Source organism: Bos grunniens, chromosome 5 (genome assembly GCF_055505025.1).
Source record: "Bos grunniens cultivar Pamir isolate PY7600 chromosome 5, Bosgru_T2T1.0, whole genome shotgun sequence".
Taxonomy (NCBI): Eukaryota; Metazoa; Chordata; class Mammalia; order Artiodactyla; family Bovidae; genus Bos; species Bos grunniens.
The window spans coordinates 114,952,680-114,969,240 of record NC_141169.1 but is presented as its reverse complement, the minus strand read 5'-3'; the positions used below and the strand labels follow the sequence as shown (position 1 = coordinate 114,969,240).

The following is a 16,561-nucleotide window of genomic DNA, read 5'->3' as shown; positions in this document are numbered from 1 at the left end:
CATTTTCTACAAGATAGAATTAAACCTCTAGCTTGATTTGAAGGCTGCCTACGTGTCAGATCACTTTAGATGAGGGAGTACATCTGTGTTGGGGAAACTCCCGGTGGTGCAGGGTCTACGCTCACCCATGTGGCTTCTCCACAAAAGCCTGTTTGATTCTTTCACTGCTCATTATGGCTCCTGCAGAGACTGTAGGGTTTCCAGCTCCACCAGTGGCGCAGAGTTGGAAGGAGAGGGGGCTGCGACTGAGGATGCCCCCTGGGAAGCTGTTGGGGAGCCTCGCCCACCCCAGGCCACTGCCTGGCTCCTTCCTGGGGGGCTCCATCCACCTGTCAGGAGCTTCGGGAATCCCGTCAGCCTTTCTCTCCGCAAGCTTAGTCCTGAGAGTCAGCCCGAAAGGCCTCCGTTTCTACAGAGCAGTTATTTACGGTTTGAAACCGGGGAGCAGATGGTGTTTTTATATTGACCACACTGGCTGGATTCCTGCCAGAGACCTCGGTGTTGTTTGTCTTCACCTGCAGCTTGGCTGATGGGAACGTCAAAGCTGGTCCTCCTCGGTCATAACCACTGCGGGTAGAACAATCCTTACTTTGGCAGATGAAGCCGAGTAAACATGGCCTCTGGGAAAGCGGGCGTTTCCATGAAGAGCTCTCACTGCTTCCAAATTATTCATTACCCCATTAGAACTTGAATACTATTGAATTATAAAAGAGTGCTGTTTCTATTAAAAATGAGTCCAGCCGTATCTTTGGGCTTTTTTTTTTTTTGAGTTCCATTATTTCCAGGATATAAACAATGTAATTATATATTGAGTACAAAATAATGAAACTAGAACAATTAGTTCAGCCTTACAAAGCCAGCGTGGCCTTCAGTGGAAGAGGCAGCTGTCTACAGCTGCCTATCCTAAATTGAGTAAGGATCCAACCAATGTCTCCTACATCGCAGGTTCTCTCCCACTAGTGCCCCCGGGGAAGCCTATGTAAGGAATGTTTTCAGGTTGAGTGAAACCAGAGTGAGAGGGAGAAAAACATAAGTGAAAAGCATTAAGAATTGGGATCTAGAAGTCAAAACATTAGAAAATCAATAAAAGCAATTCCCTGGCGAGCCAGTGGTTAGGACTCAGTGCTTTCACTGCCGTGGCCCTGGATTCAGTCCTTGGCTGGGGAACTGAGATCCCGTAAGTCATGTGGCCAAAAAAAAAAAAAAAGTCAATCAGGCCTTGGGGATCCGGGGGGACTTGCGTTTCTGAGGAAGCTGTGGGAAGCAGGTAGCAACTTGCTGGGGGAGGATGGGGTGACAGAACCCACACTGTGCCCTGGGTCAGAGCTCAGGGAGCCTCACTGGTGAACCGTGGGAAGAGCCCCCACCACCCTCCCTGCCCCCCACCCCCTCCCTAGCTTGGAGAACACAGTAGAACATGTAGATCCAGTGGCTGATCAGCAGGGAGCTAGCAGAATGGCTTTCTCTCTCCTTCTGATTCTTGAATTATCCAGCCATTAAAAACAAAAAAAATCTGATGCCCCTATATTCCAGGATAAGCACTTTGGCTTACATGGATGAAGAATGTTTCCTTAGAGTGACACTAAATTCAAAAAACCCCAAGTCCCAGTACTTAAGACTTGTGAAGGGCCTGGAAGTTCTACCCACCGCCATTCAGTCCTCACCCCCACCCCTAAGCCCAGAGCCTCTGGGGGACCATGCAGCCCCTCGGCATTCCTCGTCCTTCAGTCCCAGGGCCGCTCCCTGAGAAACACTGCCTTGGGCGTCCATGTTGTCGCCCTGGGTTTCTGAGCTCAGATCGGGTTTCTGAGCTCAGATCGGCCAGCCCCATCCGGGCAGGGACTGAGCATGTCTCCTCCCTCCACCAGGGCCTGGTCCCTCACAGATGCTTATTAAGTAGTTTTAAATTCCTGATTGGATCAGTCTTCATTCTTTCACTGGGACCCTCACAAATATGTCCTTGAACATTTGGAGGGCTTCCCTGGTGGCTCAGAGGTTAAAGCGTCTGCCTGGAATGCGGGAGACGCGGGTTACATCCCTGGGTTGGGAAGATCCCCTGGAGAAGGAAATGGCAACCCACTCCAGTACTCTTGCCTGGAGAATCCCATGGAGGGAGGAGCCTGGTGGGCTACAGTCCAGGGGATTGCAAAGAGTCGGACACGACTGAGCGACTTCACTTTTCCAGGTGAGGAGGGGTTGGTTGTTCCTGTTCCTCCGAGCAGAGCCTGCTCAGCTTCTAGCTGAAATCCAGATACACTTTGAACACAGCAGGTTTTCCTTCCTTAATGACCTCCTTGCCAGAGAATGCGGAAACCACGTTTGGAAATTCTGCTTTTTTTTTTCAATCATTCATATAAGGCCATACCAACTGCTTCAAACAGCAGATTTATCCACCCTCCTTTTGTTGTTATTGTTGTTTGTTTGTTTGTTTCCTGCAAGGAAAAAAGAGTACATTCAGTTTTATTCCACCACCACCCTCCCATCTTAGCTCATCTCTGGATGACTCCTCATGCCCTCGGAGTTTGGCCCTCACTTGCCTCCCATGCGCGCTTCTGTTCTTACCCTCCAGAAACATCTTGGCAACATCTCTAAAGTCTCTGCATCCTCCTTCATCCTCCTTCCTTTCCTGAGACCTAAGCATTAGAATATGCATCTCTCTTCTGAACTTCTTGAACCACCTTTATAAGGAGTGCGGGTCTGGCTGGGTTTTTTTCCATCCTAAGCTGTCACTAATTCTGAGATGGCCCAGTCACTTCTGAGTACGTCTCTGGCACATCCCCTCACCAGTCTATTTCTGTCCTGTCCCAGGCAGAGCCTGCTGCTCTCCGTCAAAGATCTTTCTCCCCCGACATAGGACCTGAATCTGCCATTGAGTTTTGCTCTCTGAGCCACTTCCTGCTCAATGATGATCAGCTAACGAGAGTGTAAACTGACCCAGCAGGCCAGCGTCCCCTTTGAGACACTTAACAAGTCCACTTCCGGCTCCAGTCTGAAAGAGCATCTGCGTGATGGTCCAGTGATCAACAATCGTAGCTCTGCATCTGACTCCAGAATGAGGCCAATTAGCATCACTTATGCCATGAAATTAAAAGACGCTTACTCCTTGGAAGGAAAGTTATGACCAACCTAGATAGCATATTCAAAAGCAGAGACATTACTTTGCAGCAAAGGTCCGTCTAGTCAAGGCTATGGTTTTTCCAGTGGTCATGTATGGATGTGAGAGTTGGACTGTGAAGATGGCTGAGCGCCGAAGAATTGATGCTTTTGAACTGTGGTGTTGGAGAAGACTTCTGAGAGTCCCTTGGACTGCAAGGAGATCCAATCAGTCCATCCTAAAGGAGATCAGTCCTGGGTGTTCATTGGAAGGACTGATGCTGAAGCTGAAACTCCAATACTTTGGCCACCTCATGCGAAGAGTTGACTCATTGGAAAAGACTCTGATGCTGGGAGGGATTGGGGGCAGAAGGAAAAGGGGACGACAGAGGATGAGATGGCTGGATGGCATCACCGACTCGATGGACATGAGTTTGGGTGAACTCCGGGAGTTGGTGATGGACAGGGAGGCCTGGCGTGCTTCGATTCATGGGGTCGCAAAGAGTCGGACACGACTGAGCGACTGAACTGACTGACTAATACTAAGTGGTGATTTCTGTTAGGAGTGATGTCTTATCCGGGGCTAACATGGCAGGGTTACCAACAAGGGACTCCTAGAATGGGGTCAGTTCTCCAGGTCCTGAAGCATTGATGGTGGTTTAGTTGCTAAATCATGTCCAACTCTTTGCAACCCCATGGACTATAGCCCGCCAGGCTCCTCTTTCCATGGGGTTTTCCAGGCAAGAATACTGGAGTGGGTCACTGTTTCCTTCTCCAGGGGATCTTCTCCACCCAGGGATTGAACCTGGGTCTCCTGCATTACAGGCAGATTCTTTACCTACTGAACCATCAGGGAAACCCTCCTGAAGCATCATGCATGACCAGCCTATAGTCAGGTAACCCCCAAGGATGTCCTGGGCTGTTGGGATAGGCTAGGTTATGCTGCAGTGATAAATACCAACCGCCGCCCCCCTCAACCCCAGATCTTAAGGGTTTAGCGCAGTGATGGTTTATTTCTTTGTTCACTGAAGTCAGCTAAGGATATAGATGATCTGTCCTTCTGGTGGCACCTTGATTGTCCAGCTGGATGGTGGTGTCACCTGTCTGAAGCTACAGCACCTGGAAAACACGACCCCTTCCACTCGGGAGGGAAGAGAGGACTGGGCACCCGAAAGGCCTTGGGAGTGATTCGCCTCGTGTCTGCTCCTGTTGCACACGGCCGCCCCCAGCTTCAAGGGGGGGGTCTGGGAAGTGCAGTCCCCATGTACCCAATGTGAGTGGACATCAATAAGGTCCTCCAAAGTCTCTCTTCTGCTCTCTCCCATACAGGTTCTTTGACGAGCCCATGGAGCTGAGGAGCAGTTCTTTCTCTAGCTGGGATGACAGTTCAGATTCCTATTGGAAGAAAGAGACCATCAAAGACACTGACCCAATTCCGAAAAACACAGGCTATACAGACAGGTACGGACCCCAGAGGGGTGGGACTGTAAACTGTGACTCGACATGCGTCTCCAGGGACATTCTCTAACCCTAGTAAATGAATGTGTTGTACTATTTCAAGAATATTCTTTGTATCCTGGTCTGTCTCCTGAACTTACAGCTTTGCCTTTCCCAGAAGGTCGTCTCCTGGAGTTGAGCAGTGCCTGGCTTTGTTAGACTTCTTTAACAGTCCATAGCGCGCTTGAGACTCGTGTGTGTTGCTGTGTTCACCCCTCTTTATCGTTGAGTCTGTTTATCCATCTACCTGTCGAAGAACTGTCTCCAGCTTCTGGTGATCATGAATGAAGGGCTGAATGACGTGTCGTCTAAACCAGGGAAGTGCTGGGAGTGTAGGGGGACAGTCCTAGCACGCTGGGACAATAAGTGTGGCCTGGCATTGTCCTCGGTGACTGGGATGTACTGCCGCCCTGCTCATTTGTATCCTGTGCAGCATGGAGCGGTGCTTTGTGTGTGTCACAACGTACTCAGTATTTACTGATTGATCCGTGGAACTGAAGTCAAATTACAGGCCTATTTTAAGGAGCAGAATTCCTTCAAATGTTGTGTGGTTTGGATATTTATTCATTTTTTTCTAAATAGAATTTACAGGCTTTTTAAAGTGGCCTAAAATCCCTTTACAGAATTACTGCTGTTGGCTTTTTAAAAAGTAAAATGGCATGTGCTTACATTATACATGAGAAATACATTTGCCTTACCTCAAATTAGTTTAACCTATTTTGGCTGTTTTTGTTCTTTGTGCTGAGCACACTTCAGATCTACTGTCTTCCCACAGTTCAAGTAACACTACAGGTTATTAACTAGTCAGGATGTTGGGTCCCCAGAACTTACTCTTCTTATTGTAAATGATGAAGAGTGTGTACCCTCTGACCAGCGTCTACCCATTTCCCCCACCTCCTTGGAAACCACTGTTCTAGTTTCTGTTTCTTTGAGTTCAACCTTTTTTTAAAAAATTTTAGATTCTACCCACAAGTGAGAACATGCAGTATCTGTCTTTCTCTGTCTGACTTCGTGTAATGTCCCCCAGGTTCATCCCTACTGTCGTTTAGTGGCAGGATTTCCTTCTGTTTTATAGCAGAATGTTATCCCATTGTGTGTGTGGGATAATATTTTCTCTAGCCATTCACCCACTGACAGATATGCAGATTGTTTCCACGACTTGACTGCTCTGGAAACCTTGGCCATGAACATGGGCTGCAGAGATCTCTTCATGCTACCGACTTTGTTTCCTTCAGATTTATACCCAGAAGTGGGAGCAGATGGCAGTTCCAATTTTAACTTTCTGATGAACTTCTGTGCTGTTTTCCGTGTGGCTGTGCTGATCTCCTTTCCCACCATTGCTGTACCAAGTTTCCCTGTTCTCTGATCTTTACCAGCGCCTATCTCATATCTTCTTGACAATGGCTGTTCTAACAGGTGTGAGGTTTTGATTTGCCTTTCCCTGATGATTACTGATGTTGATTACCCTTCATACACCTGTTGGCATTAAACTTCCTTCTTAGTATTGCTTTTGCTGTATCCCATAAGTGTTTCCATTTTCATTTGTTTCAAGATATTCTTTCCTTCTTTTTTTTTAAATTGAAGTACAGTTGATTTATGATGTGGTGTTAGTTTCTGGTGTACACCAAAGTGATTCAGATACACACACACACACACATATAGTTGTTGTTGTTGAGTCACTCTGTTGTGTCTAACTCTTTGCGACCCCATGGGCTGAAGTACATCAGGCCTCCCTGTCCATCACCAACTCCCGGAGCTTGCTCAAACTCATGTCCATTGAGTTGGTGATGCCATCCAATCATCTTGTCATCTGTCATCCCCTTCTCCTTCTGCCTTCAATCTTTCCCAGAATCAGGGTCTTTTCCAATGAGTCAGTTCTTTGCATCAGGTGGCCAAATTATTGGAGCTTCAGCTTCAGCATCAGTCCTTCCAGTGAATATTCAGGGATGATTTCTTTTAGGATTGACTGGTTTGATCTCCTCTCAGTCCAAGGGACTCTCCAACTCAACAGTTCAAAAGCATCAATTCTTCGGCGCACAGCTTTAATTCTCACATCCGTATGTGACTGCTGGAAAAACCATAGCCTTTGACTATATGGACCTTTGTTAGTAAAGTAAGGTCTCTGATTTTTAATATGCTGTCTAGGTTGGTCTTAGCTTTTCTTCCAAGAAGCAAGTGTCTTTTAATTTCATGGCTGCAATCACCATCCGCAGTGATTTTATAGCCCAAGAAAATAAAGTCTGTCACTGTTTCCACTGTTTCCCCATCTATTTCCCATGAAGTGATGGGACCAGATGCTATGATCTTAGTTTTCTGAGTGTTGAGCTTTAAGCCAGCTTTTTCACTCTCCTCTTTCACTTTCATCAAGAGGCTCTTTAGTTCCTCTTCACTTTCTGCCATAGGGTGGTGTCATCTGCATATCTAAGGTTATTGTTATTTCCCACCTCCCCCCGCCACTCCCCCACCCCCCCTCACCCCACCCACCCACCCAAACCCCGGCAGTCTTGATTCCAGTTTGTGCTTGAAGCTAGAAGGTTGATCAGCTTCCTTAAAGCAATTATTTTGAATTCTTTGTCAGGAAATTATTTGGGGTCGGTTACTAGAAAATTACTGTTTCCTCTTGTGGTATCACATTTCGTGTTCCTTGGAGTCGTGTTGCTGTCTTTGCATTTGAAGGAGGAATCACGTCTTCCAGTCTTTCCTGCTCAGCTTTGGATGAGAAATGCCATCAACTGTCCGCCCTGCTGGAGACTCTGGGGTGTTCTCAAGCCTTTTCTATGGATGCACTCTCTCCTCCCTGCTTACCCCTTTTGGGGGGTGAAGTCTTAAGATGGCCTGTCTTCTCTCCGTCCCACACACAGGGATGAGAGCCTCCTGCTTGCTTCCCCTAGGATGGTGCCCTGGAAGGTTGAAGTCAGTGTACTTTTCTGCCAGCCCAGAGTCAGGCACGCTTACCAGGGCGTGTGCAGGAGGGAGGGTTCATGGGTCAGCCCTGGCGGCCCCATGGGCCACTGGGGGCTCCACAGGCAAAGTGCACCCAGTGGTTTGTGAGCAGGCCTGCCGTGGAGCCCAGGAAGTGGTTAGTAGAATCCGCATGCCTTTGAGTTCTCAGCCCTGGCAGCCCCTCCCAGCGCCTCAGCCAGGTAGATCCCCTCACTGTTCCGGGTGGATGAGGAAGCCCTAGGCATCCTTGGAAACCGGGCACCCTGCCACCCGCCTCGCGCCTTTCCCCCTGGGAGAGACGGCAGGCCGAGTGGACCCCACCTGGCCCTGAGCAGCGCTGCCTGGGAGGAGGAATAGCGTGAGCAAGTGAAACTCTTCCTCTTACCTCTTCGGTGCAACCAGTCTTGGATTCTTTTTGCTCCAACAGCGTGTTGGAACCTCGCTGCTGGACTCCTGGACTCCCACAAAGGCATGCTCATCTGTGGGTGATTGTCAGAACCAGTATTCTCAGGAATTCCCTGGTGATCCAGTGGTTAGGATTCTGCACTTTCATTGCTGAGGGTGTGGGTTCAATCCCTGGTTGGGGAACTAGATCTTGCACGCTGCAGCTAAGACCTGGTGCAGCCAAATAAATAAAAACAAAAATCAACCAAATTACACACACACACACACACACACCAGTGTTCTCTGGGGGATAATGTGAAAAACTCCTGCTCCACCACCTTGCTGATGTCATTCCTGCCTTGGCTGTTTCTAACTGTAGACCTACCACTCGCCGCAAGCCAGACTCTGAGCCAGCTGAAAATACAGATGAGGCCCAGAAGAAGTTTGGCAACGTCAAAGCCATTTCTTCAGATATGTACTTTGGAAGGCAAGCCAAAGCTGATGTAAGTGTCCAGAGAGGTTCTGTGTGGTCCCCACAGAGCAGAAAGCAAGCCAGGGGCATGGAAGGAGTGGGAGGAGGTACTGGGTACTAAGTGAGATGGACTCAGGCTGCAAGGTTCCCCTGTCCCCAGGGCAGGACTCGAACCCACGTCCTTCTGCCTAGTGGTCCCACTTGGCTGCTCCAGCTAGAAGAGTGATGGAAAGGTAGGGCCTGTGTTATATTTCCTCTTATTCCTTTCCCAGTGCTTTGAATAGCCGTCCATTCAATATCTTTTGAATAAATTTCAGGAATTTTTGATACACCTGTAATGTCCTTAGTAGTTTTCTTAACCATAGCTAAATGTAGTATATAGCTGTTTCTCGAAGGTAGGTATATTTATTTTCAGAAGAGAGATTGTTGCCTCTTTTCTCAGAGATGTTAATGAGCTTATCTCAGTGGAGTCTGGCTAAACAGTAAGACTCAAATGGAAATGGGGAGCCTGAAATGTCCCTTCTCCTTGTGGAGTAGTCGTGTGCTTACATGAAATTCTTAGCGATGCGGGTTATCACTAGGCTTCTTGCATAACGCAGAGAATTATTTCCTGAGGTGTACTGAGCTTATTTTGTAGCAATAGAAATTCCACCAGCATTTTGAGAGTATTTAGACCTGACATCTGGTTGTTCTCCACCCCCTAAATGTGGCCTTGTCTTAAAGTGGACAGCACTCAAGTTCAGTCAGCGAATAACAGAAGGCTGTCGGGAGAGAGGCTCGTGGAGCGGCCTTTCCTGGCAGCTGGGTGGCGGCAGCACCGAGACAGAGCCGTCACTGTCACCCTCCCTCTGGGCCTCCCCCCCACTGACCGACCTTGGCCATGGCTTTGGGCATTTATCTGTCTACTTGTGACTGCGGAACCCCAGCGCCGTGATAGCTCCTCAGTGATCCTTTCTGCAGAATTGCTCATGATTTTGGAGCCTGATTTTCCTTTTCTTGCTGCTCTCCTCTAGTACGAAGCCAGGGCTCGGCTGGAGAGGCTTTCGGCAAGTTCTTCCATCAGCTCAGCTGACCTGTTCGATGAGCAGAGGAAGCAGACGGCAGGTAATAGGCAGGGCAGGCGGGTGGGAGATGAGGCTGGTCTCCATCGCGCCTCCATCTTCTCTGCATAGGACTTCTTACCTTTCCAAGACTGTTGGCAGCCATTATTTGATGCTCCCAGGGCTTCCCAGGTGGCGCAGTTGTAAAGAACCTGCCTGCCGATGTAGGAGATGCAAGAGATGTCATGGGTTCAATTCCTGGGTCAGGAAAATCCCCTGGAGTGGATCCAATCCACTCCAGTATTCTTGCCTGGGAAATCTCATGGACAGAGGAGCCTGGCAGGCTGTGGGAGTCTCAGGAAGTCAGACACGACTAAGGGACTGAGCACGCGCGCGTGCGCACACACACACACACACGGCCCCTATCACTGAGGCAGAGCAGAAGTTGTTGTTCCAGGCTTTGCATGTGAAGAGGTCAGGTCATGACATTTAAGCAACCTCCCCAAAGTTACCTGCAGTTTCAGGAAGTTGTCTTCCTGAAGTGTTGTCATGGCAGCAGGGGGTATGGGGGGATGGGTGGGTTTCCTAGCATAGTGTGAACATGAGATCTAGTTTGTATGGTGTTACAGCCTTGGAGGGGACAGCCCTGGGCTCTTGTGTGACGTGACCCACTCCCTAACTGTGAATCCTGGAGTATTTCAGGTTGCCTTCGGCCTCAGTCTCCTCCTCTGTAAAGTGGGTGGGTAATACCTGCCTCACAAGCATGTACTGGGGCATAAGTGGGGTACTTTTTATCAAGTGCCCCCTAAGCACTGGGACAGATATCAATGGGAGCCCCCTGGGATCTGGACACGGCAGACCCCCAGGGGCCCCTCCCAGGCCCCAGGAGTAGGCAGGGCAGATGGAACAGGTGACTCCACCAGCCTCGGCCTTCCCTGGAGACAGATGGACTTTGGAACCAGGGAGGTGGAGAGGAGGATCCAGACCCAGATGAGGAGATGTCTGGGCACCCCAGGTAGTGAGCCTCAGTGCACAGGCCCGTCACGAACATTGAGAAGCACGCGCCTCTGCTTGGGCCTCTGACCCTGAGCTGTCAGTCTGCTCCAGTCCTGCTCAGTTAGGCCTTGAGGGCAGGGAAAGGGCCAGTGTCCCTCTTGAGTCACAGCCAACCTTCCAGGGGCAGGGTCCTCTGAGGTCCTTTTAGGAGCCCATTCGTCAGCAGGAACGCCCAGGGGAGGGGGCTCTCCAAGGCCTTCAGGGCCCAGCACTGCCTGCACCCTCGTTTCCAGCCCTGGAGGAGCTGGGCGCGGGCAGGGAGGGACCCACACAGGCGGCCCTGCAGCCATAGAGAAGGCCATGGGGGGAGAAGGCCATGGCCGGAGACCCCAGTACCTCGGACCTTCTGCAATGGGGTTTGGGGGGCATATCAAGAGCCACTGTGGCCCTCTGGGTGCAGCGGGCACTGCCAGGCTGCTGTGCTATGGCGAGAGGGGAGAGAGGGTTCTAGCTGTCCCCCAAGTCTACCCCCCAAGCACCGACCCGGAAACAGGCAGAGCAGGACCGCCCTCTGGCCTCCAGCAGGAGAAGCTGCGTTCTCATCTGTAAACTTCCGGTGTCCCGGCCTCTCTTCCGGGAGATTTCCTTGTGTGGCCGCCCCACCCCCCACCCCCCGGGCAGAGAGGTGCTCGGCTGACCCATGGGTCAGGCCTGCCTCCTTGCAGGCGCCCTGGCACGGAGGTAGGGCAGCCAGAGAACCTATCAGGTTTGAAAATCACCCCCAGCTGTATGTGTTTTTGTAATTTTAGTTACTGGAAGTCTCACTCTGAAACATTGTTTGTTAAAAAAAAAAAAGCCTTCAGAGATCAAATGAGCAGCCTTTTCCAGTTGTTGAAGGCGGGCTCTGGCCAGCCTATGTTTACCTTCCTGTCCCCTTTCAGAGAACAAAGGTCCATTAATTTTCTTGGCCCTTGTGGATCCAAGACAACTCCCGCGCTGAGGACTCGAAGTCACCATGGGGGTGTCCTGGGGTTATGCAAGGCCGCCCAGGAACCCCATCCCCTCCCCAGTGGCCAAGGGCCTACTCCCCTCTCCATTTCAGATCCCCCAGATGGTTCAGACCACGAATCCCCTCTCATCTCTGCATCTCTCATCAGATGCCTTTAATAACTGCTCTAAATGGGAGCTCATTGAACAACTCTCATTAAATATTTACCCCTTTATTTAGAGTGCATTTCAACAAAGGGCAAACGCTGGTTTTAAGAGCGTGTTCTGTGCTCCTTATCTTAGACTGTTTCCCCGTCTGTGAAGTATCAGCACATGGGGTGGGTCACAGGCACCTTTATAATCTCTTCAGCGTTCAGGGAAAGACAGTTCCAGACTGGAAATGCCTCCTTGTGAAGCAAAAATACTTCCTGGGGGTGTGGCTTAACCCTGGCATTTGCAGGGGCACCATTCCCTTCCAGGATCTTGGAGGGACTGGCTGAGGAACACACACAAGCAGCCACGGTGGTCACTCTAGAGCAGGGTCAGCCGGGGCCCGCCATCCCCGGGCACTGCCTCGGAGGTCGCCGCTCAGCACACGGATGACAGAGCAGAGGTGGCTCTGTGAGAGCAGTGCTGGAACAAAAGAAACTGCAAACCCAGCCTGCCCCTCTAGGGTATTTCTTTCCAGAAATGATTCCCATCATCTGAGTCTGAATAGGGCCCCGTGGGACTGCCAGGGCACTGCGGACCCTGTGTCCAGGCTCTGTGCGCACTTGCCCGGCATCACAGGGGGACCCCCAGCGTGTTTGCCCTTGCCCCGGATCTTGAGGCTCCTGCAAGGCCCCTCAGCCACCCTCCCCTGTCCTGGCTCTGGCTCGCCGAGCCCAGGAACCTGGCCTCTTGGGGTCTGCCAGCCTCCAAAGCACGGACCTCAGTTGGCCGTCGGGAGGTTTTGCTTGGCGACTTGCTGAACGTGTGTGTCACACGTCACAGCTGTGCGGTGGGGTCACTGGCCAGTTCAGCTGCACAAACTGGAGTCGCGCCAGCCTGAGCGAAGGGAAGTCCGTGCACCCAAGGGGCTCTGGTTCCAGCTTAAACCTCCCACCTTGGCCTTGCCCTCCCCTTTAAACGCTGCTGAGTAGGAAACTTGTAACTGGAGGCTCTGGTGCCAAGGTCACCTCCGCTGACCTCTGGAAAGCGGCTGTGACTTGGGCCCTTTGGGCTCCAGGTCTCGCACGAGCTCTTTGCTTCTCCTAAGACTCATCCCACAGGCTGGCAGCCCTGCCATGCTGGGTTTCGAACCCAAGTCCTGCCCCTGGGCTAGGCTGCCGCTCTGTCATCGGCAAGTAAAGTGAGTGCAAGTCGCTCAGTCGTGTCCAGCTGTTTGCGACCCCATGGACTATACAGTCCATGGAATTCTCCAGGCCAGAATATTGGAGTGGGTAGCCTTTCCCTTCTCCAGGGGATCTTCCCAACCCAAGGATCGAACCCAGGTCTCCCGCATTGTGGGCAGATTCTTTACTAGCTGAGCCACATGGGAAGACATGGCAAAGGGCCACCAAATTTTAAAAAATCACCTGGAGGCAGAGAGGGGGAGGCGGCCGCCCCTGGGCCCGTCCCCCAGTGGTCAGTGTGGGAGCAGTACTGTGGGAAACACAGGGTCTCTCCCGGTGGCCCCTGTGCTGGAGGTAAACGTGTATCTTCCATTTAGTTCCTGGCAAGATACCTGGCTTCTGCTTAAGGGGCAGGCAGGTGTAGACGGGTCACATGTGGAGCCAAGGGCAGCTGGGCTGGCTCCCTGGGGGACCCCAGGTTTGGGGTCACTCAGTCTCTGAGCCCCTCCAGCACCCGATCTCAACTGAGTGGCAAGAGCACGCCACCAAAGCCTACTTGTTGGCTCGGAGACCCTTGATGGCTGATGACTTGGACGCGCGTCACTTGGGCTGGTGGCCACGTGTGCGTGTCTGTGCTGGGACGAACCAAAACCTAGGCAGCAGAGAGACCCAGCTGACCCGGGCCTCTGTGAAGGTGAGGGGTCAGCCTCTGCCTGGGAGCTGGCCATCAGGAGCCTTCCCCGTCTGGCCGCCTCCCCAGGTGAGCCTCCTTTTGTTGCTCTGAGACAGGCTTCCTCCTCCTCCTCCTTGAGGGGTGGGTGGGAGGGGGGCAGCCCTTGCCACAGACAGCTAGAGCAGCTCACTGTCCCACCAGTAACCCCAGAGCAAGCAGACGGTCCCCTCCCTTGAGTAGATGGGAATCCCTCTGATTGGCCAGGTCTGGGTCACGTATCCACACGTAGTTTCGGGAGGGATCAGGGAAGAGACCTCGCAAAGAAGGGAGGAGGGCTTTCACCAGAGGGGAAACTGATGCTGAGCCCGAAAAACCTACTGATGTCCGCCCATCTGCCACGTACCGAGTTCTTACCTGTCAGATCTTGTGTTAAGTGCCTGGAGGAAACGGGGGCCCAGAGAGGCTAAGGAATCTCTCCAAAGACACACAGCTTGGAAGTGTCAGTGCCAGTATTTGAGCCCCTAATGGTCCTAAGACCTAATGCCGCATCCTCTCTCACTGTGGGGTCTTGCAGCTGGTTCATGGTGGGGCTGGCACTGAAACCCACCCTCGGGTCCTGTCCCTTAACCACAGCTGCTTCCCGTGGGCATTGGGGGCGGGGGGCGCATCCCCCAAGCTCTCCAGTCCCTGGACGCTGGCTGCACTGTTGCTGCGGTGGAGTGACGAGTGACAAGCCAGCATCTGCTCTGTGTGCAGGAAGCTACAACCTCACCAGTGTGCTGCCCACAGCTCCCGACATGGCCCAGTTCAAGCAGGGAGTGAGGTCGGTTGCCGGAAAGCTCTCCGTCTTTGCTAACGGAGTCATGACTTCCATTCAGGTCAGTGAGATGGGGACTGCGGTAACTGAGTTTGGTGGTGGGTTCGTAGTTTCGAAAATGAGATTTGGACCACTCTTTAATTGCTAGAAAATTAGATTTTATATTCTCGATTTATGTGTTTGCTACAGTGTAACCCAGGACATCATGAAAACCAGAACTTGTAATTTCATATTTGTTTAAATTTTCTAGTTTATGACTCCAGAGGAATTGTTACAGGAATTGTCATGATCATTACTACTTTTCTCTTATGTTAAAAAACAAAAATAAATAAGAACAAAGTTAAAAATTGCCCATAACCCCACCCACCTCCCAAGGAAAACGTTCATTAATATTTTGGTTTATTCTAATTCTAGATTTCTATGCATACCTGTTTAAAAATGTTAAAGGATTATATTATATATGTGATTTTATATCCTCTTTTTCTTCCTGATGTTTTGTTATGAGCATTTGCATGTAATTCAAAATTCTTTGGAAGCTATTCAGTACATTCTGTTGAGCAAAAATGCATGTAATTTATTTAACTATTCCCCAAGTTGAGTATTTAGATTGTGTGTTTCAATCTTTTAAATGAGGCGAGGGTGGAACACACTTGTGTTAACACGTGAAGGCCAGCTCTGATTATCTGAAGGCTATTCCATGAACCTTCCTGCTTACATCAAGTTATTTTAGGACACTTATGAACGGGAAACGCAGCCACAGAGAGCAGGACCTGATAGGCGTGAACTGATGCCTCTAAGGGGGGTCTTCCAGGTGGGGAGGCACCCCTGCTGTGGAAGCTTCCTCCGCCCTGGGCCAGCGGCTGCTGTCGGCACAAGCTTGGGTTAGAATTCCCAGAGCTCTTACATGTCCCTTAGGTCAGCCGGGCCCACCTCAGTCCTTCCAAGGAGGTGACATCCCTCTTTATAGATGATCATCCGCATTTTGTAGATGAAGAAGCAGAGGCACAGAGGTTAAGCTGCTCCTGGTGAGACCACTCAGCTGACCCAGAATTTCGGGGTTCAGACTCCACGTGTGTGCCTCTGTCCCCCCGCGCGGCCTCGCGCCCCTCACGGCCCCTCCCGCCGCCCAGGGGCTCCGGTTCCCGCTTCCTCGGCCGCGGGCCCCTGTCACCGAGGCATCTGTTTCGCCGATACTGAGAATGCGGAGCCGATGCCGACGCCGATGGACTCCCGTGTTGGTTTTCTCTGCAGGATCGCTACGGTTCCTAACACTGATGTTTTCGGTGCGTGTTTCCTGGAGAAATTCCTCTTTTCGTGAACCAGTGACCACATCACAGGCTGCAGTGAAGACCAGCTGGCTTTGGGCAGATTGTTTTGCTACTTTTTCTCGTGGTATATATGTATTCATGGCTGATTTTTAATATTTCTTTTGAGAAATTCTCATTTTTGATATAGTAGAAGCTTCATTGTAATTTCGGTTTTGTGTTACTTCTGTCTGGCACATCCATGCACATCCCTGCTTTATTTCCTTGGACTCTTTGGTTCTAAGAGCAGGAGGTCTGGAGTCGAGGGCTCCTCGGCCTCTCTTCACTGGGGTAGGGGAGGGTGTCTCACTGCGGTGAGACTCATGGGCTAAAGGCTGCCCGAATCAGCTGATATGAGAAGGGCCTGGAGAAACAAAACTTACAACACAGACTTCATTAAAAAGGGAACAAAGAATAAAAATAAAAGACCAAAAATAGCTGGTGTCTAATTTGATAGATTGATTCATCGATACTTCCACATCTTAAGGTAATTTCAAATAATGTCTAAAGACGTCTGTCCCTTTGAAATTGTTTGTTTTATATGATCTATAAATTTAAAAATAATTTTCAGTGAGTGCTTTTAACAGCCCAAGCTTCTGCATTGCCAAGCAAATTAATCTTTTGACAAGGTGTCACTGTTTGAATTTATAAGAAATGGAAGATGAGAACTCCCTAAGTGCATTTATAAATCAATATGGTATACAGAAGTAAAAAATGAATAAGGTGAGAAGATACACCCACAGAGAATATTTCAGTTTATGGGGAAACAGTAGTTGTAATTGGATAGTTTTCTTAATATTTTTTATCTTAATTTTGGTTTTCAAAAAATGACAGAATGTGTACAAATGAATGAAAAATAATTTGGCTGTGTTTTAGACAGCATTAGAATATATTGGTCAGCACAGTAAAATATATTTGAAATTTGATGAACCAGATATGTGGTTTCAACTGAGTATTTTGTGAATTTTTCTTAAAAGCTCAAATTTGTAGACTTCTGAATATAATAAACAGTTGCAGCAGA

The 16,561-nt window shown here is 50.1% G+C and overlaps 1 protein-coding gene across 3 annotated transcripts in view; it reads left to right on the top strand.

The window, feature by feature from the left end:
* ARFGAP3 (ARF GTPase activating protein 3) overlaps window positions 1-16,561 on the top strand; it is a 51,209-nt gene extending 34,648 nt beyond the window's left edge. Inside the window, exons 12-16 of one of the 3 annotated variants that reach the window (XM_086403136.1) lie at window positions 4,423-4,554; window positions 8,297-8,420; window positions 9,403-9,493; window positions 14,176-14,297; window positions 15,488-16,561. In XM_086403136.1, the coding sequence (XP_086259262.1) occupies window positions 4,423-4,554; window positions 8,297-8,420; window positions 9,403-9,493; window positions 14,176-14,297; window positions 15,488-15,505 (487 nt within the window). In that variant the 3' untranslated portion in view covers window positions 15,506-16,561. Of the gene's footprint in view, window positions 1-521; window positions 746-4,422; window positions 4,555-8,296; window positions 8,421-9,402; window positions 9,494-14,175; window positions 14,298-15,224 lie in introns of those variants that run through there. The other 2 variants (XM_086403134.1, XM_086403137.1) reach the window with 2 other exon arrangements.